Source organism: Galeopterus variegatus, unplaced genomic scaffold, assembly GCF_000696425.1.
Source record: "Galeopterus variegatus unplaced genomic scaffold, G_variegatus-3.0.2 Scaffold3758, whole genome shotgun sequence".
NCBI lineage: Eukaryota > Metazoa > Chordata > Mammalia > Dermoptera > Cynocephalidae > Galeopterus > Galeopterus variegatus.
Genome location: NW_007729869.1, coordinates 155,269 through 182,476, shown reverse-complemented (window position 1 = coordinate 182,476; position 27,208 = coordinate 155,269). Strand labels below are relative to the sequence as shown.

At 39.5% G+C, this 27,208-nt stretch overlaps 1 protein-coding gene and 1 long non-coding RNA gene across 2 annotated transcripts in view; one reads left to right on the top strand and one right to left on the bottom strand.

Moving 5' to 3' along the window:
* The first annotated feature begins 1,059 nt into the window (after nucleotides 1-1,059).
* On the top strand, nucleotides 1,060-6,255 carry LOC103601495. The gene is made up of 4 exons (XR_551456.1): nucleotides 1,060-1,140; nucleotides 1,888-1,981; nucleotides 3,038-3,212; nucleotides 6,168-6,255. It is a non-coding gene; the product is annotated as an uncharacterized LOC103601495 (long non-coding RNA).
* Nucleotides 6,256-8,741: 2,486 nt separating this feature from the next.
* The window catches only part of LCP2 (lymphocyte cytosolic protein 2 (SH2 domain containing leukocyte protein of 76kDa)), a 49,738-nt gene continuing 31,271 nt past the window's right edge, over nucleotides 8,742-27,208 (bottom strand). Inside the window, exons 11-21 of the mRNA XM_008585919.1 lie at nucleotides 24,590-24,615; nucleotides 24,395-24,423; nucleotides 24,181-24,288; nucleotides 22,731-22,761; nucleotides 20,257-20,269; nucleotides 19,424-19,553; nucleotides 17,964-18,010; nucleotides 14,085-14,179; nucleotides 13,415-13,492; nucleotides 10,913-11,068; nucleotides 8,742-9,347 (exon numbers count right to left, since the gene is read on the bottom strand). Coding sequence (XP_008584141.1) covers nucleotides 9,225-9,347; nucleotides 10,913-11,068; nucleotides 13,415-13,492; nucleotides 14,085-14,179; nucleotides 17,964-18,010; nucleotides 19,424-19,553; nucleotides 20,257-20,269; nucleotides 22,731-22,761; nucleotides 24,181-24,288; nucleotides 24,395-24,423; nucleotides 24,590-24,615 — 836 coding nt within the window. The 3' untranslated portion in view covers nucleotides 8,742-9,224. The remainder of the gene's footprint in view (nucleotides 9,348-10,912; nucleotides 11,069-13,414; nucleotides 13,493-14,084; nucleotides 14,180-17,963; nucleotides 18,011-19,423; nucleotides 19,554-20,256; nucleotides 20,270-22,730; nucleotides 22,762-24,180; nucleotides 24,289-24,394; nucleotides 24,424-24,589; nucleotides 24,616-27,208) is intronic.

The window sequence follows — 27,208 nt, the reverse complement described above, 5'->3', positions numbered from 1 at the left end:
ACTTGGCGGCCCCCAAGGGCCTGGGGCTCCTCTGCAGTGATGGTTGGGTCACGAAGTGGCGGTTGGTTGGGTGGGCCAGGTAGGGACGGTGGTGGTCCGCAGGCCGGGGTCACTGAGCGCGTGTTACGTTGTCCTAATCGGGTTTGGGGAGGCGAGGACTGTGGAAACTTCGAGGCTGCCGAGGCTTCCTCTTCAGCCCCTGAGTGGGCGGTAGGGCGGGCTGGCTGCACCTTGCGGCCCCCAAAGCGCCTGGGGCTCCTCTGCAGTGATGGTTGGGTCACGAAGTGGCGGTTGGTTGGGTGGGCCAGGCAGGGACGGTGGTGGTCCGCAGGCCGGGGTCACTGAGCGCGTGTTACGTTGTCCTAATCGGGTTTGGGGAGGCGAGGACTGTGGAAACTTCCAGGCTGCCGAGGCTTCCTCTTCAGCCCCTGAGTGGGCGGTAGGGCGGGCTGGCTGCACCTTGCGGCCCCCAAAGGTCGGGGGTCGTCCTGGGTGTCGGTTGGGCCGAGAAGGAGGATGTGGCCTTCAGAATAAAAACCGCAGTGGTAATAACCGCTCCTCAGGGTTGAGGGCTTGAGCTGCGTCCTGTGGCCGGGGTTAGCGCCTTCAGGGCATCGATGCCGTCGGACACTGCACCTTGGCCTTTGTCCCCCCTACAACTCCTGACCCCCAGAGCCGGGTCTCCACTTCTCACCTCCTGGTGAAGTACTGTTTCTCAGGCCGCTCCTTTGCCTTGGTAATGGCCTGGCCAAGCTGTGCTCTCCCACGTCAGGCACCCACTGGGCACTCGAGGGCCCTGGATAAGCAGACCCCAGAGTTGGAGGAGTCAGCTCTCCTGGGTGTGTGTGTGTGCACGTTACATATATTCCTCGTTTTTGAAGTTCTTTGATTGCACCACCCCATTCCCTTTTTTTCAGCTTTCCTCTCCCCTCAAACCTGAATCTTTTGGTTTGGCATGCCCGAGTAAGATAGCTAACGCTCCCTTTTTAGTGTATAGGGGCTTGAATATGGATGTAAAATGTATTTGATTCATTGATGTCTGGAAAACAAAATTATTTCTTTTACAGTGGTTCTAGAGTGAGAGAAATAGGATAAATTTCCCTTGTTCAGGAAAAGGCAGAGGCAAGGATTAACTTAAAGGTTAGTTTGTCTTCATTATTTTGAACAAGCATCCCAACCCATAACCATCCACCTTCCACACTGCTGGAGTTGTGTGTGCTAATTGTGATTTATTTTCTCAAGTCATTTTAAGAGATTTGAATGGCTTAATTTCTATTGAGTCACCTCTCTATGTATTTGTATTTTGGTTAACACACTTGGTTAAATACATGTACTATGTATAAAACATAGCAACACGTTGATATATACATTCCAGTTAACTGAAATTAAAATGTTTGCTGCCCTCTCAAAGCAAAAGTGGCCATTTTGCCATCCTCTTAGTCAACAAATTACAATCAAATCCTATTTTGAGTTTCATTGTGGACCCTGTCATTCAAGAATAAGTTAGAAAAGACACCGATTTACATAAAACTAGAGATCTCACACTATTGCTAAGTTGTAAGGTAGTTTATAAGTGCTTATGCTTTCTGAAGAGGGGACATCTTCATTTCTATTTTAAGGGCCCCATCTTGTGGATATGGTTTGATTAAAGAAGAAGCCTCATCCTAAGAATTCCAGTTGGAGTTGTTTTCAGTTGGAAAAATACTATGTAACATACTTTCCTATATTAGAATTCTAACCAGTTATAAAGACTTATTTCACAATTATTTCAGTTCTGAAATAACAGATTTTTCTTTTAGATAAATACTGAAAAATTGAGAATTTTAAATGTACACATTACTCATAGTTCTGATTTATATGTTGTTTTTGTTTTTCTTTTAAAATCAGATGCTTAAGAATAATGTTTCTGACCATAAGCTGAACATGGAAGCCCTAATTAAAAACATTAACACAGTTTCTTTGGAGTTGAAGAAGATGAAAGGTAAGTATGGAATCACTAAATTAAAACGTATGCATGACATTGTTATAAAATAAATATTAGAGCCAATTTGTGCTTCTGCTGGGGTGTAACTGAATTTTGCCCTCTAATTAGGATTTCTGTATTTCTTAAGAAATGTCTACAATGCAATATGAACTAGATTTCTAAAGACAAATTATTGTTTGAATATTGACCTGAGACTTAGCAGACCTGAATTCCCATCCCTGATGCTAAAAAGCTTATCAAACTAACCTCTTTCAGTTTACTTCCCTTTCTTCCCTCCAACGCAATATTACATGATTATGTCACATTCTGCAAAATTCAGTGTCTTTCTCCATGAAACCTTGGTAATCCCTTAAGTTTCATTCCAAATTAAAAATTATAAGTTTGATTCTGTGAGTTAAGTGTTCTTCATTTTAAGCAGATTCAGAGTAGGAGTTATGTCTATGTTTATCTTTATGTCTGTGAGTCACTCACCTCACAGACATTTTCTGCTATTTTATCCCAGGCACATAAAATGTCCATGATTGAATATTTTTAGGGATATTCTATCGCATACCAAACATTTCCTATGTTGGAGAACTCCCTACCTCACTGATTAACCCATTCCATTTTAGACAATTCCTCCTATGGACTAGCTGAAATCTGGCCCCCTATTCCTTTTACTATGTGTCCTATTTCTAACAATGAAAACTACAGTGAATATGTGGTTTTTCTTCTTATGACAACTCTTGGATATTGAAGATAGCTTCTGTGTCAGTTATGAGGCCCTCAGCTATAAGTAACAAAATACCAACCTAACTTGGCTTCTACAATAAGGAAATGAATGAGAAGATCCAAGGTAGGGCAGCACTAAAGTTAACTCAGAGGCTTAAAAACTTCATCCAGGACCAGGTTCTTACTGTTTTTCTACTCCATCATGTTCCCTCTCTTTATCACTACTCAAGGTCATTACCTTCAGACGTGGCTATATATAAACATTATCTCTGCCTGAGTCTCTTTATATAAGCCTTTCCCCAGATCCCTCCAGCACATTTCCCCTTTCCTTTCATTGGTCAGATTTGCATCACAAGCAAATGCCTACAGCAACCACTGCTAAAGGGAATGGGACTGCCAAGACCAGTTTGGACCAGTCAGAATTTACTGCTGGAGCTGGGGAGAAGAGCACCTCAAATGGAATCAAGTTGTGCCACCAAGAAGAAGAGGGGAGTGGCTGTTAGTTAGGTACCAAATAGTGAGTGCCTGTTATGCATTTTTCATGTGTTCTCCCTAGGGTAGCATTTCCCAGATTTTGATCTGTGAACCCTGCTGTCTCAAGACATGTTAATAGATGGCGTGCAATAAAAGAGTTTATGCTCTTATCGTCAGACAAGTTTGGGAAGTGCTTTATGCTATATATTTCTCTCACAAATTCACAGTGCATATTAACAAAGGCTCTGAAGAGTCTAATGTAAAGAAATTTGATTAGCTTTGCTTAATTCATTATCTCTCAAAACTAATGTCAACACTACAATGAAGATTCTCTTTTTAAAATATAAATCTGCTGAAAACCCTCATTGGCTCACTGTTGTTCTCAGGATAAAGTCCAAATCTCTTAAAAGGGACTATATGACCTCTCCAGTCTCTTACCTTTTTCTTGTCTCCTACATGTTTTAGACTCCAGTCATACTGAATTATTTATATGTTCACACATGCTCTCTGTGTCTGTGACTTAACACATACATCTCCTTCTGAAATCCCAATGCTACAACCCACTTCTACCACACCAGGTTAACTGCTAGTTATTAGTCAAGGTCACTTACATCGGAAAACTTCTGAGCTAGCAAGTTATCCCTTCTGCCCTTTCATATCACCTGTCACACTGTGTTATAATTGCATGTTTACTTACTTTTCCTGTCTGTGCTCAATTATAAGCTCCTTAAGGGTATTCCTAGCACTTAACACAGTTCCTTGATATAATAGGTTCTTGGAAAATGTTTATTAAATGAATAAATAGTTCTGGATACTTGAACTCATTTAAAATACTTGGAGAAGCTTTAGATTCCGCTGAAACTTGATTGTCTAATTGTTCTAGTTTGGAGAGTATTCTTTCACGGAGTAAATAGAAATTTTCATGATAAATGTGTTCCTGAAAAGTTGTGTGGGTAGGTCAGGCAGTTAGGATATGAGGGACTTGTAGAGCTAGACTGGGAGGGCCGACTTGTAGTAAACACTCCATGTACCCCCTCTTCATCTCCCAAATAATAATGTCAACAGCTAATGCTTGCAGCATTTACCATGATCCAGGCACTCTTCTAAGAACTCTGTGTAAATGAATTCACTTGTCATATCAACCCTATGAAGTAGGAACTATTACCATTGGCATTTACAGATGTGAAAATAGATACAGAGAGGTTAACTAACTTTCCCAAGGTCAAGCAACTAGTAAGTAGTAGAAGTGAGATTTAAATTTAATTGATTCAAAAAAGACAAAAATCCACAAGGGAAAGAGATCGCAAGAAGAGATAACAACAAAACGGAAAGCAATTGGAAGCAAATAAACAAATCTGAACCCTAAATTCCAAAAATCTGAGTCCTAAGAATGGCTAGGTAAAGCCAAGAAATAGTCCCCAAGATTCCATACATGGTAACACCAGAATCCTCTGGAAGTAAGGGGGTAAAGTAAGGCTAATAACAGGACTAATTAAATGTTTAAGAAACTAGATCCCTGAGGTCTGTTCCCCCTTTTACCTAACTGGGCAAATATTCCTCTTCTGTGACAGAAGACTTGAGGTTAAAGTAAGGGATCTCTGGCCTGGAACCACTAGCCATAAGTTGCAGGAGAGAACTGTACTGAAAACAAAGATGTATGACAAAGTTTACATAGTGAATTAGGAGACCACCAGCTTTCTTTTCTCATGTGGCTACCAAAATACTGGCTGTCGGGTTTATGCCCTCCAAATATATTTTTCTTTCAGGCATCACATAGTGAATTAGGAGACCACCAGCTTTCTTTTCTCATGTGGCTACCAAAATACTGGCTGTCAGGTTTATGCCCTCCAAATATATTTTTCTTTCAGGCATCTAACCAGCCTAAGAGAAAGACCTAAAGTTACTGATAGCAGAGGTTTCCCCAACAAAATAACAATATAAGCCAGATAATCCCACAGTATAGACTAGCATAGGCATAGAGCTTTCGATTATTTTTTTAGTGCCACAGTCTTAAATATGAGCAAACTGTGGCACAGCAGTTATTTGAGGAACTCATCTAATATGAAAAGCAGAGATAAATAGATTCAACCAATAAGGAAGAAACAGAAATTATGAGGGGAGATGAAAACTTCAAGAAACTACCATTTAATATCCATGGAGAAGTAAGAGAAGATGCTATATCCATGAAAAAGAAACGGGATACTATAAAAAAAATATTTAGAGAAAAGGGAGCTCTTGGAAATTAAAAGTGTAACAGTAGAAATGAAAAACTCTATAGAAGGGTTGAAAGATAAAATGAAGAAATCTCCCTAGGGTATAAGAGCAAAATGACAGAACTAGAAGGTATTTGGGGTTGGTGGGGGGAGAAGGAGTGGGAGGCAGGAATTACAAGGTAAGTAAAGGAAGTCCAGGATTCAATAAATAAGAGTGTTAGGACATAGACAATGGACGAGGAAGAATTCATTAAAGAAATTATCTAAGAAAATTTCCCTGAGCTGAAATACATAAGTTTCTACAATGAAAGAACCCAACACAATAGATGAAAATAGACCCATACCAAGGCACAGTATTGTGAAATTTTAGAATATTGGAAGAACAAAAATATTTCTAAAACTTCTGAAGAGAAAACAAAGATTGAGAATTATAGTCACATGCAGCAGTGCCTTTGGAAATCTGAAGAAATATGATTTCCAACCTAGATTTCTATCGCTAGTCAATCTACTAATTGAGCATTAGTGTAGAGAGAAAAATTTTCAGACATATAATTTCCCCCCCTCAGGAAGTTACTGAGGCTGTATTACAGTAAATTTTTATGTCGTGCTTATTTTATAGTATATAAATCTGGTTTTAAGTCAATATGGAGCACCCCTAAGTTGTGGTTTGATAAACAATCACTTGGAAAAAACTAAATTAGAAATTAGGAAATAGCAACTGAAAGCAATAATAGTTGTTTATGATATATGTGCTACAATATCTTCTGTGATTTTGTTTTACACAGAGCTCTCCCAGTTACTCCTTTGTGACCTTACTCTACATTTTAATCATCCTGTGAAGACAGAGGATTTACCTGAAACAGAGAAGAACGACCCCCTCTTTGAAGAGTCTAAAATATCAGATAGATCCCTTGCTTCTCTCAGTTTTTCTATCTGATTTCTTATTTGTTTGTTGTGAATTTCTGTTTTTATTATTGAATTAACAAGTATCTAGGAGAACTGAGTTTACTAATACAGTATATTTAATGCATTTAAAATTAAAATAATGCAGAATTGTAAATAAGCATTTCGTGTTCTTAAAGGCTGTTTCCTTGTTTTAATGTTTTAAAAAATAGCTAATTTATTTCACGAATGGCAAGAGTATGATTTAGGAAATTGGCCATGTTGTGCTGCCTTTTACCTTATGCCTGAATTTGGCTCAGATTGAAAGAGAGTTACTAAATTATTAGTGGACGGTATGAGTTTATATTAATCAGAATACCTCTGGTAGCAAGTGCCAAACACAACTCCAGCTAGCTGAAGCATTTATTGGTTGCGTGACTTGGAAGTCCATGGTTGGAATAGATTTCAAGGGCTCTACTAATTCATCTGATGTCTCTATTAGTTGTGTTCCTGTGTGCCGGCCTCTTCTCTAATATAGACTGGTTTCCTCCACATAGTGGGTGGAAGGTGATAGAAGCATAGCAGCAAACAACATCCAGAATACAACACTGCCGTTTGGGGACCCCAGAGAACAGAGAGATCCTGTCTCAGCCTTTGTGTTTAACATTAGAGAGAGGGACCCTTACCGGCCCAGCTTTGGTAAGATGTTTATCAACTAACCAGGGCTCTGAGCATCTGGAGTCATATACAAGGCCTGTGGCCAAAATAGGCAAGGCTCAGCCAGTACTTGAAGAGAGGGAAAAAGAATGCCAGTTAAGAAAACATCAGATTCTCACCACTGATTTCAGTCATAGCAGTGAATAGAACTACTTTACCCTAAAACTTCCTAATTTCTGTCCTATTCTACCAAGATACTTAGAAATAAAATAACATTTGGTTTGCCTTTCACTACCAAATAGTTACTTTGAAATCTACCATGTTTTTCATTTTAGGTATTTTTGAACATAAGGATAGAATACAATGAAGCAAGATACAAGTTGAGTTCACTCCATTACAGAACTTGTGGTGCCTGTTCTCCTCAGTACCCAGCACCTACCTCAGTGTTTAACATAGAGCAGGCAATAAATAAATACTCGTTAGATATCCTGTTGAATAAATGTGAATGACTGCAGGTTTTTCAGCTTCTGAACTCCCAAGTTTTGGACCCTGCAGTGGATTAAATGGCCCCCCAAAGTCATTGAAGCTTAATCCCCACTGTAACTGAGAGTGGGAAATCCTATTGTGGTAGTTGAATGGTGAGCCTTGGAGAGGTGATTAGATTGTGATTACTATGCCATAGTGAACTGATTAATAATGGTGCTCATGAGTGTGGTTCTGAGGGCTTTAAAAGGAGAGTGCATGAGAGTCCCCCTCTCTCTGCTCTGCCACTTCTGCCATGTGATACCCCTGAGTCACTATTGCTACCACCAAGGCCTTCACCAGATGTGTTCCCTGGACTTTGGACTTCCCAGCCTCCAGAACTGAAAGCAATAAATTTTGTTTTCTTAAAAATTACGCAGTTCCAAATATTTTGTTATAAACAACAGAAACAGACTAATACAGACCCTAAATTGAGAACAGGTTTGCAAGGATGAGGTCTTGTGAAACACCATTTCTATCATTATTTAAAAGTCCCCACATGCCACATACTCCTTATCTTAGCATATTTTTAGTTTTAACCTGGTGACTTCTTAGGTTCATTCTAATTGTCCTTTTATTAGTTCATGAAGATGAAGATGATGCAAGATATTATTTTTCACTCAGAGAATCATAGGTTAAGCAGAGAAGCCAAAAAAAAATTTTGTTAATAAAAGTTATAACTAAGGGGAAAAACTTGAAAAACAACCCAATTGTCCCTGTTTTGCCGAATACCAGATATTCACTTGCTAAATGCCTACTCCTTTTTGTTAAGTGAGATTTGTAAACTGAAGGAAAGAGTTGAACTGCTTTGAAGGGTTTATAGAGCCTATTTGGGAAGGATGAGAAAAGGCTTATGATGGAGCTGTCAGGGGATAAAAAGAGAAGAGCAGTATCTAATAAAGTCTGATAAAATTTCCCTATGCATAAGCATGGCTCTTTCATCTTCCCAAGAAGTCTTTGGTAAAATCTACATCACTGGACATGCTTTTGAAGTTGGAGGGGGAGTGGGGGCTGTGCAGTGTGAGCGTGGGGATGTGATGGAGTGCCAACTTACACCCAGTTATATTTGACACCAAAGCCTCATCTCTAAATTGAAAATGCTTTTTGGTATCTGTAACTTAAATTTGCTTTTAAACAAAAATACAATAGTATGGACTAGACAATAAAGTCAATGAAGTTGTTTTAGAAACCCAAAAGTAAAGCAAAAGAAAATTTTAATCCCAGAAAGTTATTCCAGAAAAAGGTACACAAAAATCCCCCCAGCAAAAAACACCAAATGAGAAAGAATGAAATTATACTTTTGAAGCTTCTTAAATTATTGCTGTAATTTTCAAATTATATGTATAAAACTGATGATTGACTCTGACAAAGGTTTGGCTATTAAAAATATCAGTTTTATGTGATACCAAAAACTTACTGTTTCAGTGTTTTTAAACTAGGGACAAATTATTTCTATAGCTGTATAAACTACTGTACTTTGAAATGGGTATTCAAAAAATACACTTTAAAAAAATGAATTATTACACTGCACTATTAATCTTCAAGTGGGAACATTATTACTCATGCACTTTACAAACATTGAAGAAGAATAAATAAATTATGGGATAACTGACAGTCTTCATTTCAAACACAGTTTTTAAAGGAAAAGAAAAAAAAAAAAAAACAGTGTTCATGTTGAGGGGTTGGATTCAGTCTAAGTGTTTGTCCGTTCACCAATGTTGATCGATCTTCCCATGTTGGCAACAGAGGCAGGAAGAAGGTTCATTTGCTTGGCTAACTTGCTATGGATACCCTGCTGCATGTGTTAGTGTGCACTGGTATCTGGAACCTCGGTTTTTCCCATCAATGAGCAGAAGTGGCATTTTCCTGAAGTAGTCGATGATATCTGACACAGACAAAAAGTCCTGAAAGCACCAAAATAGAGAGATAAGTCAACATTGGAATGGATAGCATGAATTTCACCCTCAATTTTTTTATCTGCATAATATATGCTACCTCTTCAAGTTATGAGGATTGCAAGAAAAAACATGTAAAATGTAGCAAATATTTTAATGATTTCTGCCATGGGATTTTGAAAAAAAAATCCTCACAAACATCCAACAAAACATGGATAAAAGACAAAATATGTTTATGTATGTGTATGTGTGTATGTATATATTCATATAGGGGGCCACTTACCCAAAATATTCTGATTATGATACCCTTGCCTTGGGGTTGCCCTATTTGTTTCTGCTTTTGGTTTTGGTTCCTGTATCCCTACTTCACTCGCAATCATTAATAGTATTAGGAGGTATAAGGAATCGGGAGGTCAGACATTGTCTACAATGTCTAGAGGTGGTATCTATAGTGTAGCACAATAGTTTCTGTTGTGTCTCCACTGCCATTTCCACATTCTCAAGGGCTCAGTAGCCAAGTCTTTGCATTCATAGCCTGGATCACCCTATCCCTGATGGCCAGACTGGGAAAAGCCCCATTTGTCCTTCTAGGTATGGGACAGAAGTCACCTACGTAACACAAAGAGAATTATGCATTTCCTCCAAGACTAATCTGCGAGGTGCCTCCTTCTGGGCAGCTGCAATTTAGTGGTATGTACTTGTGTGCTTGCACAATCTTAGTGGACAGATACCTCTGCTTCTATAAGACCTATGCAACTCTATCCACAGCAAAAAAGTGATCCAAATATTTGACCAAAATTATGATTTTTTTACTCATTAACATTATCATAACTTAAAAGTATCTGGAGTGAAGTGGAAGTTATGGGTAAGCTCTTTCTCATTCCGAAAATGTTTGATTCAGCTAGTCCTCCTCCTGGAACTTTGAACCTAAGCATGTATTGGGCATTAACTTTGGTTGTCAGTTTCATTTGCAAAAAGCAGCCCTAAGGGTTTCTTTCATATCAGTTCTGATTACTACCCAAAAAGTGACTGGCATGAGAATCTAAACCTTGGCCTAACAGAAGAAAATTTTTTTTGGAATTTAGCCATCTTCACAGAGCCAAACCTCCATTTTTAGTAAGAAATGACCCAAGTATCAAAATAATGACCACAGCGAGTATTGTACTTTTCCCCTTTCCCAAGTGGTGTCTATTAAAATACAGCCCTATAAGTACACTGCAATCTTACATTAAAATTATGTCACAGAGGTGAGTAATAGAAGGGACTTGTCTTTGACGCCATCTAACTGGATTTTTTTGAAAATGTAAATGTTAACTTTTTTTTCCTGATTTTAAAAGTCATACATGTGATTTTAGACTATTTGGAATAAAAGATATACGAAAGATTCCTATGGCAGAGGTAGCCATTTTGCTTTATTTTCCTTGCAATAAGTAAAGAGCTTCACTAATATGATTTAACTCTAAAATTGCCATACATTATGGACTACCAAAGAATGTTGCAGCGAGGCTTCAAGAAGGTGCACAGAGAGGCATAAATAGAGAATTTGGAGAAATTTTGAAACTTGAAGTCCTTACCTCTTTCCCTCGAAGTCCAGTTCCCAACAAGTAAACTTGACTTTCCTCCTGATAACGGATCTGGATGTTGTAAACTTTATCTTTGTACAACACCATGAGGACATATGGATTGGTTACTGTTTTTTTAGAGCTGTCTCTAACCAGAAAAGTGCCATCCTAAAAGGATAAACTCTTGTTATTATGGGAGCAGTAAAATTCAATACTTTCCTTGCCTATAACAGCAATAGACAAGCCTCTAGGGATTTGCAAAACCTGTCAGTTTCAGTTTGCAATTCGTTGACTGCAAAACCTGTCAGGCAACAACATTCAATTCCCCAAACAGCTATAGATCTTATGTGTCATGAATTTTTAGGTTATCAAGACAGAGCCAGCAGAGACTATATATCAGAGAAATTTCCAAGTCAACTCTCTGAAGTCCCAATGAAAAAGAAATATTTTTTCAGTGATAAAACAAATACTGTAATAGGTAGTTGAGTGGATAAAGGGCCAGGAGTAATAAGGACTTTACTGGTTAATTCAAGATAGATGTTTCTACTCCTGTGGGCTAATTCTCTAACCTTTTCTTTCTACATCCAAAGTCAGAAAACACCCAAGTGACTATGAAATTCATCCCTTTTAAAACCTCCTGACCTGTAGATATAATACAGGATGTGCTCAGTTTCCCTGGGCTTGGGTTTCAGGACATGCCTCTGGGTTTCCAGCCACTTCTGAAGTCTCAGGCCCCCTCCTCTGAGTTCTCCCCTGGAGGAAAGTTACTGTTGCCTGTTAGACCTATTTTTAGCACCAACAGGAGGAAAATGAGACAACAGGGGTGGGCTTATACAATCCAGTGGCTGGGCATGCACAGAACATCCTGATGTGTACAACTGGGAACCACCCCCTTAATTAAATATTCATTAGATAGAGAAACTATAAAAGCCGAATCCCAGCCAAAGGAAGGATCCAGTGGCTGGGCATGCACAGAACATCCTGATGTGTACAACTGGGAACCACCCCCTTAATTGAATATTCATTAGATAGAGAAACTATAAAAGCCGAATCCCAGCCAAAGGAAGGGCTGTTGTTGCTCACTTTCCTGGAGGCAGCTGGCACTTAGTTTCAGCAGCAGCTGTTCATTCTCTTGAGCCAACATGCACTTTGTACTGAACTTTAAGTATGTTTTTCTTGCTTTGGTGTTAGACTTGATGTCTGTACTGACCTTACTTTTGTGTTAAACTTGGTGTGGGCCCTGCTGCATCTCTGGAGCATGCCACACTCTCTCTGTGGAACCTGTATTTCTTACCTATTTTATTAAACTTGTGCTCACTGTCTACTGTAACTCTGCCCTTGAATTCTTTCCTGCGGTAGGGTCAAGAAGCTGGTAAGAGGACTGGGTGGGTTGAGGCTGACTATTCACCCCACGACCCTACTTCCAACATCAGATACAGCGTTTCATCCATCACACACCCAAACAAAATTGAATGTGGACTGTGTTCTTACCACCCTTTTTTCTGATATTTACTAAACTAGTGTTGTAATTTGTCCTGTACTTTACCTTTTTATTCAATAAATTATTGCTACATAATATCAACACTGTAAAAATACTAACATTAAAATAGAGTTAATTAGTAAAAACTCATTTAAGCTACTCTCCTCTGTGTACTGAATCAGGGTAGTTTTAAATAGCCATCAATCTGCAATAATGTCTTTCCTTTGTTCTTTTTATTCCAAGTTAATTGAGCCAGTCAGAACATCTCTGTTAAACAATCATACCTCTGGACTAGTGACTCACAGCCTTGGCTTCAAATTAGAATCACCCAGGGAGTTTTGAAGACTCACAGAACCCACACAATACCCTGGACTAATCTCTCCAGGTGAGACTCAAGAATCAGGATTCTTTTTAGGTTCCCCAGGTGATAAAAATGTGCAACTAAGCTTGAGAACTGCTGCTGTAGACTTCAGATGTAAAAGATAAAAGATCTTTGCTTTCCCTTCTCAGACATACAGATTTAAGGTTAAGGTTTGGCAACAGGCCACAGGGAATCTGGTTAAGACCTTATAATATTGAAGAATAGGCTAGAAATTTCTAGGGGAAAGGGCAAAAAGTTGCTGCTGTCTCTCTCAATATGGATCCCTTCACATTGAAGTGGATAGCGACTGTGTGTTAAAAGGAAAATGTAGTTGGTAAGATTTTGGAAATTTGGGGAGTCTCCTTTTGACACTGCACAATTCCTATGACAGAACGTTTTTGTTAATAAAAGTCTCCTTTTGACACTGCACAATTCCTATGACAGAACGTTTTTGTTAATAAACTTCTAAGATTCCTCAGCCAAATGACTGCCTTAATTTCGATATATTTTTTTTCAGAGTCCAGGAATCACTGGCACTAACGGGTCTCCTAGGTATAACAGTAGAACAGTACCAGCAGAATTCGTAGCCCATAATTGGTATTCAATAAAAGACAGTTCCCTTCTCCTTCTATTAATATTTATAACTACTTAAAAATAAACTACAGCACAGTACCTGATTTATCTTTCTAAGAGCAGCTTCTGCCTCTGGTCGGGTAATGTAAGAAACGTACCACTCTTCATTTAATGAATTCTGAAAATGTAAATTTTTTAAAACTGAATAAATGTTGCAGTTACATATATAAGTGAAAAGAAAAGCCTCCAAGTAATAATTTCCATAAATCACTACTTCAGTTCCATGAGGTTTGAGACATTTGTTTTCTTAATTTGAGTATAGAATCATTTAGGGGGGACTTAATAGAAGATAATTTGTGTGAACTGCTTTTTATCATGACACCGATTGCAAAGGTAGCTGTGAATAAGCATTCCTTGTATAATGGAACCTCTAATCAGGAAAGATACAGATACAATAATTTCTTCAGATACAATAATTTCTTCATAATAACATGCTGAATGAAAAAACTGGATCAACAAGCAGTTAAGTGACTTAGCAAAGTCATAAGCTAGGAAACATGAAAGATAGGATTATTTTTCTCTTTGTTTAATGCAAAACACATTTGCCATTGGAAGAATCTGAAAGAACTATTTTTCATCTGGATCCTCTCCTTTAATTTAAAAATAAAATAAAACTAGTAGAAGATAAAAGTACAAAACAGTATTCAATGGGAATTTCTGATGATTCATTTGCTGGGGGGGGAACAAAAATAAAACATATGCTTTATTACCTCTTCTTCCCCAGGGGACGGTGGTGGAGGTTTGCTTGGAACTGGCAGGGGAAAGTTTCTGCCTTCAGCTCTGAGAAGTGGTCTGTTGGTAGGGCCTTTAAAAGCATAGCATTCTGAAAGTTAATTCACTGTAAGCTATTGTTTATTTCTGTCATAACACATTTTTTTCCAAAATACCCTTGCAATTGTTCCAATAATTAGCCTATCAAGAAACCAAGCTTCAAAAATACTTTTTACCTGCTCAAAACCATGAGGGCTGCTCAGGCATTATTCTGTGACCATGCCAGTAAAACTTTGAGAGCAGAACCTCAAATCTGAGCAATTTCCTACATGTGCATGTTGCATAATATAGTGACCAGATCCATTTATGAAATAGTCAAAATTGTTTTAATGTGAACATCAAAAAGAATATTCAAGAGACAGATATTTCATAGATTCTTGTAATACAGCACCGTCACAATGGACTGCCAATCACTGATGTAGTGACAATGCAGTAATAAAGATAATTATGTCTTCATTGTTTTCACAAAAAGAAATGTAAGTTTCCCAAGACAAGATGAAATTACCTTGAGAATATTGTTAGCTTTTAGAATCAAAGTTTACTACGTACTGTTCTAAAGAAGTATAACTTGTTCAAGTCACATAGAAGGCATTACAGATTATCTGATCAATCAGGAAGTCTCCATTGGATACTTATCAATAACCCAACACTTGTGCCTCACTTTCTTTAAAATTGTTTTTTCTTTACAGTTCCCCGAATCTTTACAAGAATGTGTTTCCTCGTCTCAGAAAAGGTTTGATTGTGTTTACTTGTAATTGCCAAGGCTGTTTTCTATGTGCCAGCACAGCTGTTAAAAACTGAAAAATTATGTTAGTTGAATGTTCTCTTAATTATTCATCCATCATTCTTTGTTCATTTGGCAAATATTTATTCAGCACTGCTCTGTCCAGGTCTTGAGTAAGGCACTTCATGTACATTACCTTTAATCTTCACAGCAACATTACAAGGTGGGTATTATCTTCATTTTGCATACAAGAAAACTGGCTCAAAGAGCCTAAGCAAATCATGTGGCAAGGCCAAGACTTGAACCTGTGGTTTCCAAACATTACTGTGCATAAGTAAGAATCCTTGGGGGACTCTGAATCACCTAGGGCCCAGGAATCTGCATGTTGAAAAGCACCCCAGGTGATCTGGCACCAGGACTATTACTACATCTATACTGTTACACTACTGAGGAGAGGAGAGTCACCTGGGATGGGTTGAAGTCTCCTGAGCCATGTCACTAGGATTATTTAAGATGGCCTTCCTGGTTTCTAAATAAGCAAATAAGGCTGGCCATGAGCTGCCAGTGCCTTCCTCCTCCAGGTTCCCAATGCCTAAATAGACCTTCCTCCTCCCCACCTTTACTGTCTAACACTTTTACACTTTTATAATGCTTGTTGAATGAATGAAATCTAATAATATAGGAGAGTAACAGAACTAAGGCCTGTGTTGCATGGCTGTTTCAGAGTTGAAGAATTAGTCTCTTTCTGCTTCTGCACCTGCAGCCCAGCACCATAAAGTCTTGATTCAAAACATATATTTTTATTGCAGTCATTCACCACCCTTAATATCTAGATTCTCCAGGAAGTTGTGACAGATTTTTGGACAATGCACAACACAACCATTACCTTCCTGACATTGGAGCAAAAACATATATTTTTATTGCAGTCATTCACCACCCTTAATATCTAGATTCTCCAGGAAGTTGTAACAGATTTTTGGACAATGCACAACACAACCATTACCTTCCTGACATTGGAGCAGCCAGTTGAGAAGACTGAGGACAAGGAGTCCTGGAAGTCTTGGGGGAAAGGGGATCGATTTTGATTAAGGTAGTATTCCAAAAAATATGTAACCATTTGCATTCCTAATCCTCATCACCAACTCATAAAATCAGAGATCTGTAGAATGTACTTTAGGAAATATTGCTTTCTCCTTTGCTGATGTTTTAAAATCGTATAACTTCGTATAATGTATGCTATACGAAGTTATTACGTAAATAAGCAAATAAGGCTGGCCATGAGCTGCCAGTGCCTTCCTCCTCCAGGTTCCCAATGCCTAAATAGACCTTCCTCCTCCCCACCTTTACTGTCTAACACTTTTACACTTTTATAATGCTTGTTGAATGAATGAAATCTAATAATATAGGAGAGTAACAGAACTAAGGCCTGTGTTGCATGGCTGTTTCAGAGTTGAAGAATTAGTCTCTTTCTGCTTCTGCACCTGCAGCCCAGCACCATAAAGTCTTGATTCAAAACATATATTTTTATTGCAGTCATTCACCACCCTTAATATCTAGATTCTCCAGGAAGTTGTAACAGATTTTTGGACAATGCACAACACAACCATTACCTTCCTGACATTGGAGCAGCCAGTTGAGAAGACTGAGGACAAGGAGTCCTGGAAGTCTTGGGGGAAAGGGGATCGATTTTGATTAAGGTAGTATTCCAAAAAATATGTAACCATTTGCATTCCTAATCCTCATCACCAACTCATAAAATCAGAGATCTGTAGAATGTACTTTGGGAAATATTGCTGTAAGTGAAGTTGGAACTCAGATGCCTACTGGGGCCAGGCAGGTAACACAAATGTGTGTTTACAAAACATTGAGTTTGGGGGATTGTGGAAAATTAAGGGGGAGGAGCAGAAAACTGGGGAAAACATATGGTGAATGTGGACACTATAACATCAAATGCTTAGAAAATATTGAAAACTTAGTGGGTGTCACTGGTGTCAGCAGTGGGACAACATCCATACGTTAACTGATGTCTCCAACTGAATACCATAGATGTGTTCTTGATAAAATGTTTATTCTTGAGCTGTAATTCAAACTCATGAACATAGCTTTCTATTTAAAACACACACACTGGTGTTTCTGCTCATGGACCATGACTGCAAAAAAAAAAAAAAAAAAAAGAAAGAAAGAAAGAAAAAAGTGTTCTTCACAGCATTTTTTAAATAATTTAAGTCAATATTTAAAAATTGGGTAATTTCACATTAAAGACCATATTTTCAACTTTTCTTTTAAAAAGAAATAGAAACTTTGGCAACACTAGGCCAGTTTCCCAGCATGGTAAATATTTACTTACTAGAGTTGGATAACTTTCCATAGTCATTTGACAATCATTCAACAGGAGTTTAAAAAGTGCCATGTGCCAGTCACTTGCAAAGCTTTAAATATAAAAAAATAAACACAATCTAGTCCTACATTGTAGGCCTTTGCTGCTACTCAAATTGGGCCAGCAGCATCAGCATTGCTTGGGAACTTGTTAGAAATGCAAACCTCAGGTCTCAACCCAGACCTACTGAATTAGAATCTGCAATTTAACACAATTCCCAGGTGATTTGTATGCACATTTAAATTTAAGCAAACAGCCAGAGGCAGTATTATAACAAATTCAGGTTCTTGGGTCTCAACCCAGACTTACTAAATCAGAATCTTTGAGATGGGATTCTTTTAATCTGTATTTTAAACATGCTCCCCAACTCACAACCCAAGGGCAGATTCATCATGGAAACCTAAAACTAACTACAGAGAGAACCAAGCACTGTTCTGGGCTCTGTATGGAAACAGCAGGTAGGAGTAGCCCTCCTAGGAAGATTAGGGATTAGGCCTGGCTTCCTAGTGAAGTGTGTGTGCATGTAGTATTTTTTATAGTATCTGATCATTCCAACAGCCCTGGGCACACTGCAAATGCTGAATTAAATGCTGAATGAGGAAGTCAGATGCTTTTAGGGAACAACAGAACCCTTGCCAAAAGGCTTTGGGACAGTTTGAGAATCCAGTCAGAAAGTCATGTTGGCTGGGGTAGGTCACCAAAGCCCAGAGTACGAACCTTGAGAGAAGTATGGCGGCAGGGAGGCGCTCTGTGGAAAACTGTTACTGTGGAGACAGAAAAGAATGTATTTTTGTTGGATTGGGGTGATGGAGCCAGATAGGGGAACTGGGGTCAGGAAGCTAGACCACAGTGCTTCTTGTTTTGTTATTAGTTCCCACCCCCTCCGTGATACCAGGGGGACTGGGCAAAGGGAAGAAACTTACCAGACATATTTCACTACTGTCCCGAGAGCTAACACATTTCGTAAGCCAAAAAAACAACAAAAATAAAACCACATAAAGAGCACTTAAAAGTTACTTTAAAAAGTTATTAGCAGGTTGAGGTCTTTGAGTTTGGAGAACAGCAGAAATGGTGGGAGAGGACTTCTCTTTTGCTAGGAAAATACATGAATGGGCATTTGTTTGTGAACAGTGATTCCCAAGGCCTGGTGGTCTGCAAGGAGATGGTGCTGCATCAGAGAGCGTCAGCATTAACAGGGGCTGGGGTGGGGAGGAAGGGTCTGTGGGGAGTCTGGGCTGTCTGCTCCCTCCGTGATGCACAGTAACTCCCCACGCATTCGCCCAAACCTTTAGTAAAAGTGTAGTTTGCACAGCAACCTCAGGCAAGTGGCATTTTGTGAGAATGAAGGATGGAGTTGGGGCCCAGTGTAGGATAAAGCAACATGAGAAAACAGCAGACTTGGCAAAAGAAGAAAAACAGCTAGAAGAATGAGGAGAAGCAGCAGAAAATCAGGGCAAGAGGCACCCAGAGAAAATGAAAAAGTTTAAGAATCCTTCCAGTTATTTGGCGGGGTGGAAAGGTCGTGCTGGTGGTTGAGTTTTCTACAATATGTAGGGTGGGAACTTGGGCTTCTCCCTCTGAATATTAAAGGAAAGGGTGAGCCCAAAGAGCTGGAGGCCTTGGGGACAGCAAGAGGCTTATTTGGGGAAGAATGACCTGGGCCTTTATCCTGTTCATGCCTGTGCCTCGGACAGCATTATTATGAATTCTGAAAAATGCTGTCGACTTTCAGAAAATGGACTTGCTAGGGACAGAGCTCACACAATGAAGTCTTAGCATCTGCTACATGCAAGGCACATTTTCTCAGTTTGCCCATCCAAGATGCAAGATGAACTCTAAGTACTTAAATTAATTGGGTTTCTTAACGATTGCTTGTTTATTCGAACTCACAAAGTGAAAACATTCTCCATTTTCTGCCAAAGGATCCATCCTATCTGGGGTGATCATGGGGAAGTCAATTCTGTCCCCCTCTTACCCCAAGCAGAGACTCAGAGGACAGTGGTAGATTAACATGCTGTTCTCAGTGCTCACTTTGGTTTTGTTTTTTAACACCCAGATTGTTTATACACTGCTGCCCACTGGTTCATTTCTTTCTTCCTCAACCCACCTGGCATTAAGTCAGTGTTGGTGGACCCAGGTGTTATATTAAGCTAGAATTTAATGAAATAGCCACAAACCTTTCTGAGAATGCTCCAGGCATGTGAGATGAAGGGAGAGAGTGCTTGGGGCTTGGCTTGGTAGATCTTGAAGGGAAAGTATTGGAGCTCATAGAAAGTAGTGCTGGCTGGGGCAAAGGTCTTTGATGCACTGTGGGGAAGTAGAAAAACATTGAGGAGATTGTCAGGATCCAAGTGTTACTAAGGAACATTCCAGAACTGCTCCCTTGTTAGAAATAGCTTGTATAAAGAGAGATTCAAAAATCCAAAAGATCAGATATAATTAGGAAGTGGTAGGATGGAACCCTACCTCCAAGGTTTTTCTAGATGATTTATCACCTTAGAATATATTTTTAAAATGCTGTTCTATATCATTCTCCGTAATACACGCTTATTTTATTTTTTTAATTTTTGAAATGCTAACTTGTCAGAAAATTGTCAACTGGAAACCTTATGAATTTCAGAAATGATTCACAAGTTTTGTTTTGTTTTATGAAAGCCAAAATTTTATGCTATCTCATTCATCTGCAGTTATTGATTCTTTACCCACATGTGTTAGAGGGCATAATATTAAAAAAAATTATCAAATCCTATGTGCAATTTTTAATTTTTTGTACAATTAAGTAATCTGCATTGTTACCCATGAACATAACAGTTCTCTTTGATCACCAAATCAAACAATTCCATTTTACTACAGTTATGCAATATACCAATTGGTATAATTTTACTTAATACTAATTTAACAGTTATAATTGATTCTATGGGGTTTCTGTACTAACTGACTCCATTTGAATGCCTGAGCAGAAAAATAAAAGAATGAGTTATAAGTTGTAAGAAAGCATTTCTGAACATACCATCATCTTCATCCTGGGAAGGAGAAAAAAAGAAAAAAAAGATATTAACTTATCGAAATACAGTGACTAAAAGAAAAACTGCATTTCTCAATCAAATAAATGTCACTTTGTTTCTTTAGCAGTTATGCCTCTTCATAATAAATACATTATGGAGAATATTAAAACTTGCTAAGAGGTTTAAGAAAAAAAAGATATTAACTTATCGAAATACAGTGACTAAAAGAAAAACTGCATTTCTCAATGAAATAAATGTCACTTTGTTTCTTTAGCAGTTATGCCTCTTCATAATAAATACATTATGGAGAATATTAAAACTTGCTAAGAGGTTTATGATTTCTTACCATAAACTATCATCTAAGGACACTCCAATCTGAGACTCTCCTCATGTACTTAGCATGAAATAGATTCTGAAGTGCCTAAAAAGGCCTAAAGATGTAACAATATTGACAATATCTACAATGTGCCAAAAAGATTCATACACAACATTTCATTCATTTCTCCTAGCAACTCTTCAAGAATTTAACATCCTCATATTACAAATGGAAACATGATGCTCAGGAAGGATTCCTACCTCGCCAAGGGGTATAAAATGGATTTGACCCCAAATCTGTCTGACCCAAAGCTCAGCCTTCTCTTTGGCCCTCGTTTGCAATGGCTGCTCTTCTTAGTAGTGACACCACCCTACTTATTTATAGTGTGGTTTACGAGGTACATCTACAACCCGCCCATTTTTATCTTCAGGGCAACCTTGCAAAATAGACAAGGGAAGGACTATTTTCTCAGATAAGAAATGCAGTTCAAAGGGACAAAATGATTTTGCCATTGACTAGTAGACCAAAAAGCTCAACTTAGATTTGTTTTGTTAGGCCAGACCAGTAGGTGATGAAATAGCACATTCTTCAAAGTGGCATTGCAAGGATTAAGTTAGTTACTACGTGTATCTGGCATATGTTAAGTGCTCTTTACTAAAAGTTAGCTATCATTAGTCCTACTACGCATTGAGACAAGGCAAGAAGGACCACAGTCAGAATCACTCATCCCAATGGGCCAAATGGGAGTCCCAGCAGAGAGCTGCATAAGTAAATGCACTTGGGCTCATGAATCCACACAGTAAAATTGCTCTTTAGGACCACAGTCAGAATCACTCATCCCAATGGGCCAAATGGGAGTCCCAGCAGAGAGCTGCACAAGTAAATGCACTTGGGCTCATGAATCCACACAGTAAAATTGCTCTTTGACACTGTTGCAACCGTGTCCTCTCTGGGTCAAGAATATACAACACCCATATTCTCATGACAGCAAGTGTCAAGCCTTCTAGAGACTGGGAACCTCAGGAATGTGATGTTACCCTCACTGTCCAACCTTACCCGCATATGTCTCTATGTCCCTGCAGTCACACTGCTGTCCTTGCTGTCCCTGCAGGCTCCACGGGCATTGCTATCCAACTGCTCAGGACATTCCAGAGGCTGGAATGCACTTTGGCTGCCTCTTAGAGTGACTATTCTATGTCCCCCCATCATTCAATAACCATCATAAATCTCACCTCCTCTAAATAGCTCCTTGACCCACACAGATCACTTTCTTCCCTTAGCCTCCACAGAGCATTCCGTGATCAAATGCTGTTTAGCATGTGTGATGTGGGTGAGCCTGTCTCCATAATATCTTAGCTCTTCTTTTGAACAAGCACAGCATCTAGCACAGAGCTATGGAAACAGCAGGCACTTGTGGGCTGAGCATTTGAACAGAGGCAGGGGTCTGATGTCCTTCAGAAGGCTTGTAGTGTAGACAAACTCAGACAGACCTGGATTCAAACGCTGGCTATTTTCTAGCTGCACAACTTGCAATGAGTATCTCACCCCTTCTGAGCCTCAATTTCCTCTGAGTAAAAGAAAAAGGATGATTCTTCACAGGGTCATTAAATGCAAAGAGTATGTAAAGCTAGGAGTGACCAACCATCCTAGTCTGCCTAGGACTGAGGTAGTTGCTGTGATGTGGAAATTTCAATGCTCAAGCTGGGAGAGCTCCAGTAATCAGGGACAGCTGGTCACCCTGCCAACGAGCACATGGTAAGCATTCAATAAATTCTATTTTCCCTCTTTTTAGGTCATACAACAGAGGCCTTAGAAACTTTGGCATGAGGCCTAGACTGTTGGGCACCTCTCACTTTATTGTCTCCGCTGCTCCCTGCCGTCTCACCTTGCTAACTACTACCTGGTCATGGGGCTGCAATTAACCCAGCCACTCTGGAAGCTCTCAGAGGAATGGAGTTAAGCAATACAGCATGATGAACTCAAGGGAAAGATCGAGACCCCAAAGACGCGGACATCAGTATTCAAGAGCCTACTGTGTGCGGGCCCTGCTCCATGCACTGGGCTTCAATGAAAGCCAAGACGCATGTATGTAGTCCCAACCTCACAGAGCCTGCACTGCCTTTTCCTTTGCCAAGCATTTACAAGATGACATTTTATACTTACATTCTCTCTTCTGTCTGATCCCCATCCGTGCCTGAAATGAATCAAGGCAAAGAAAATGAATTGAGCACAAAGAGTTTCAAGAGCCAGCCTCAGAATATATATTCACTTAATCCAATAATGAGAAATCAAATCCACTGAGCCATGGTAAGGTGGGAAGCAGCTTGCCCCAGCAGAAAGGCAGAGGAAGGGAGTGGAAGGGAGATTTGGGTACTCGATGTTCTGTGATCGGTACAAGCTGAGCTAGGCAAACCTTTATTCTGAGTAGCTACTGCAGCAAATAATTATATATTTATTGAAAAAAGAAAGGTTAGTCAGCAAACTAACCCTTTAGTAGCTATTAAATTTCACTGAGTAGATGTTTCTCCAAACAAATGAAAACATTTTAGGTAATATTCTCCTTTGCTGATGTTTTAAAACAGCCATCTCAGGGCTTCCCCTGTATGCAAAGGGAAGACAGGGGGAAAACGTTTCTGCTTTGGAATTTTCCCAGAGGGGGCTCAGTGCGGTTGGCCCAGATAAACGAGCTAGTCACACAGCTTTGGTGACAGCTGCCTCAGAGCTGCAGTGGGCATCTGTACTGCCTGGGCCCACGTTGTGTTCTCTTTAGGGAGGGATCAAAGAGGAGGACAATTCATTGACGACCCTGTATGTGTCAGATGCTTCCTATACCATCATCTCACCCTGAGTTTATTTAAAAATTTGATACTTTGTTCATTATGATTTTTTGTGTTCATTTTGATTTTCAAAATATTGCTTTAAAGTGTTATTAAACTTGATTACTGAATTTTCTGGCACACTCTACACCTGGTCCTGATTTAATCCTCACAACAGCCAAGCAAGGGCGATAGTTGTGAATCCTGATATCACAGATGAGAGCAAAAGAAGCGTTGGTTGTATCCTTCTTAAGTAGCAGGGTTGGCCCTGACCCAGATACATTTGTGCCATTTGGTAAATAGGCCCAAAATGACTTTATAGTAAGGTTAGAAATACTAGCGCAGACCTCAGTATTCTGCAATTATAAAATGTGGTTGGGCAGTAGACTCTTACAGTGACCTAAAAACCGCCTTCAATTATTTTCTCTTTGCTACCTGCACTGAAAAATAAAATGGTAGGTACATCTCTATACGCATTGTGAAGGTTTTGCTCTAACAAGGTAGGAAAACACCAAAAATCTGACTGTTTGAAGACAAAGTCTCCACAAACAGCAGTCATACTCCTGATTAAGCATGTCACTCATTTCTCAGCTAGAGTCCCAGTTTCTTCAAAGAGATGCTGGTACTTCATATCTACCCTGAGAAGCCTGAACATTCCTCAAGCCACAGCAACAAAAGGAGCCCACTCCCACCCACAGCGCCGCTGACTCTCAGTTCCCAGCATAGAGCTCACACTAGGCAGGTTTCCAGGATCATGCACTCTGTTTGAATAAGTGCAAGCAACACAAGACAGTTACTTTGGCACAGGTGGCTTCTTCCCTGGCAGGGGGCTACTTCTTTCATGTCTTTCTGTGGTTGGTGGTAAAGGAGGCTTTTGTATCTTGGGTAAATGCTCCCCAAGAGGCCTGCAGAGTACAGAAAAAGGATGTGTGAGAAACAAACTAAACTGCAGTGACAGAGTTCTACAATATACCCCGTGTGCCCTCACCTAAATGCAACAGATGGTCTTACCTTCCCACTGGAATTGCTGGAATCGAGGGCTGTAAGACAGCAGGAAGACAGATGAGTGCCCAAGACTTTTCAAAGAATAATGACAAGATGCAAAATGAACACACACGCACACACACATGCACACGCACACGCACATACACGCACACGCATACACACACACACATACACACACACACACACAGGGAGATAGCTTACCTTGTCAGAAAACGCCGGTTTCTTTCCTGTAAACAACAGATAGCAAATGGGCCTTGAACTCAGGACATGATTAGTATGAGTTTTTAAAACGTAGTTTGATAAAATCATGAGTCTGACTGAGCCCTTTAGGCTGATTGGGTTTGAGCACTGAAGAATCACAGACTTCAGACCTGGAAGGGTTTTCGTTACAGAGCACCTAATTTTATAGGCTTAGAGAAATTAAGTGGCTTGCCCAAGATCACACAGTTTTTTTGCAATACAACTTATATTGTTTATCGCTTTTTATAAACAATACTGTTGTACATACAAATAATCTTGTGGGTTCTGGGCTTATTTTCAACATTTTATTTAACATAAATGATGATCAAAAGGATTAATGTCTTCTTGGGGGGTTATATCTCTTTTTTTGCCAAAATGTTCTTTGTACAGCCTAAGCTTTATTTCCATATCTGAAATAAACCTATGTGCCATGGAGGGGTTAATTTTCCTCCACTCCTGTGGTACGTTTGGTGTTATGTAAAACACTCCACTTCATTTCTGAAAAAACTTCTAACTTGGCCGAGAGGGTTATAGGAGATTTTCCTGGTGGGCTACGAATCATTTTGTTTTGTTTTTTGTTGGCTTATGATTATTTGTTTGTTTGACTTTTCTCTTAGAACAGATGACATTCAGGCACCCTGAAGAAATGCCAGGTGCAACTGAGAACTCTGTACTGCCGAGTTATTCAAAGCAATTTAATTTTTATTCTATCTTGAAGTCCCCGAGGGTAGGTTTGCCCTTTGTGCCCTTTGTCTTCGATGTGATAAAAAGTATTGCTAACTGGATCCAACCAGTTCTAGAATCCTGTATGACCTTGAACAATGCTCAAGTTCAACTGAGCACTCTGAGTCTCAATTTCCTCATCTGTAAAATGGGGATTATAGGTTAAAACAGTATAAGTTTGCTGTAAGGATCACATGACAACTTATGTGCAAGGTAAGGGACAGGATGGGTGCGTGCTGACAATTGTCAGTTAGCGCTTCTCTTTCTCTCCCTCCCATGCCCAGGCACAGTTAACACCCAAAGGTGATTGGTGATAGGATCCTCCTGTTGTCACATTTCCACAGCATGATTTATTCCTTAAGGACTGAGTACATGCCAGGTCCATATAGGTCTTAAGAATATTGTCCCACTGTAACGATCTTACGAGCTAATGGAAGAGAGTTTCGATGGCATATTATGTTTATTATTTATAAAACTTTGGTTTGGGATAGAACCTCTACTTTAGAGTGGTACCCAGAAGATTTAGATTTATATCTTTCAGCCTGAATACATTTTTCTTTTTAAGAAATCTGATGATTTATGCATATTCTCCGGGCGTGTTAGGAATCTCATGTCAAAAGTCTAAGCATTGTAAGAAGAGGTTAGATCTTTCAAAATATCATGAACAACAGAGTAATTTAAGGGTAGAACAGGTATTGTTAGGAAAAAAAATCTTTTAAAAGTTTTTTTTTTTAAATAGAAAGAAAAAATCTTTAAAAAGGGTAACTTTTGTGTCAGGAGATGATTGTGAAGGACATGATGTCAGTATGCCACTTTTCTGATGCCTTGGCTCATGGTAGTGAGCAAGGTTAGCGTCTGAAGTCAAATCTGTATTTTTACATAATTTGTGCAGCTCTCTGCAGTGGACTATTCTAAACCAAAATAGCCAACACAGCTTTCTATGCCTCAGTTGAGCTGTGAGGCAATTTAGGAAAACATCAGCAAGCAGCAGCTTCAAATCCTAGAACTGAAAGTCATTTTGCCAATGGACAATGAGATCAAGGCCACAAAAGGCTAAATGCCTTGCTCAGAGCATAGCTAAGAAAGGGCAGGGGCTCCTTATCAGTTCAGTTTCAGAGTTCCTGCCCCAGACCCATCTAGTTCACAGCAAGTTAAAACCTCAACTGCACCATGATGTGGTGAAAAAGAGCACCCACTTAGAAGTCGGAAAGACGGGTTCAAATCCTGCATTACTTATGCAAATGTAGGCGAATTATTCAACTTCATCAAGCCTCAGTTTCATCATCTGTGAAGTGGAGATAGTAATATACCCCTTTTGTTGAGTTGGCATGAGGATTAGAGATAATGTACGTATATTTGTTGTAGGTAAAGCACTTGCCCCATAGTAGGGGCTCCATAAATGGTAGCTAAGTTTTAGAATTGAACTGAAAATAGCTCCATGTGGAGGGAGCAGGAATTGTAGAATACTCTGTGTAAACTGTGGAAGAAAAGAACTGTAGTATACCCAGTGTTTGGTAAACTGCATGCATACAACAAAAGACAGCCCTGACACTTAAATAAAACCTTAGAGTTCTATAAAGCATTTTCTCCTTACAGAACACCCACCTTTACCAACTAGAAGACTGAGCCCTGAAAGAGTATCAGCCCTGTGGTCGGTTAGTTACTAAATAGCCACCAAGGAGCAGACGACAGCTCTCCAAGATCCCTCGTCTCTTAGCCCAGGTCCTCCCTCTGCACCTCAAAGCCTCCCATGGTTCTTGGCTGAAGGACAATGAGATGTGTGTACACAGAGCACATGCCTGAAGAAGCAGGCACAGCCCAGGAGCTCTGCAATCAGGCTGATCTGGTTTGGGTCTC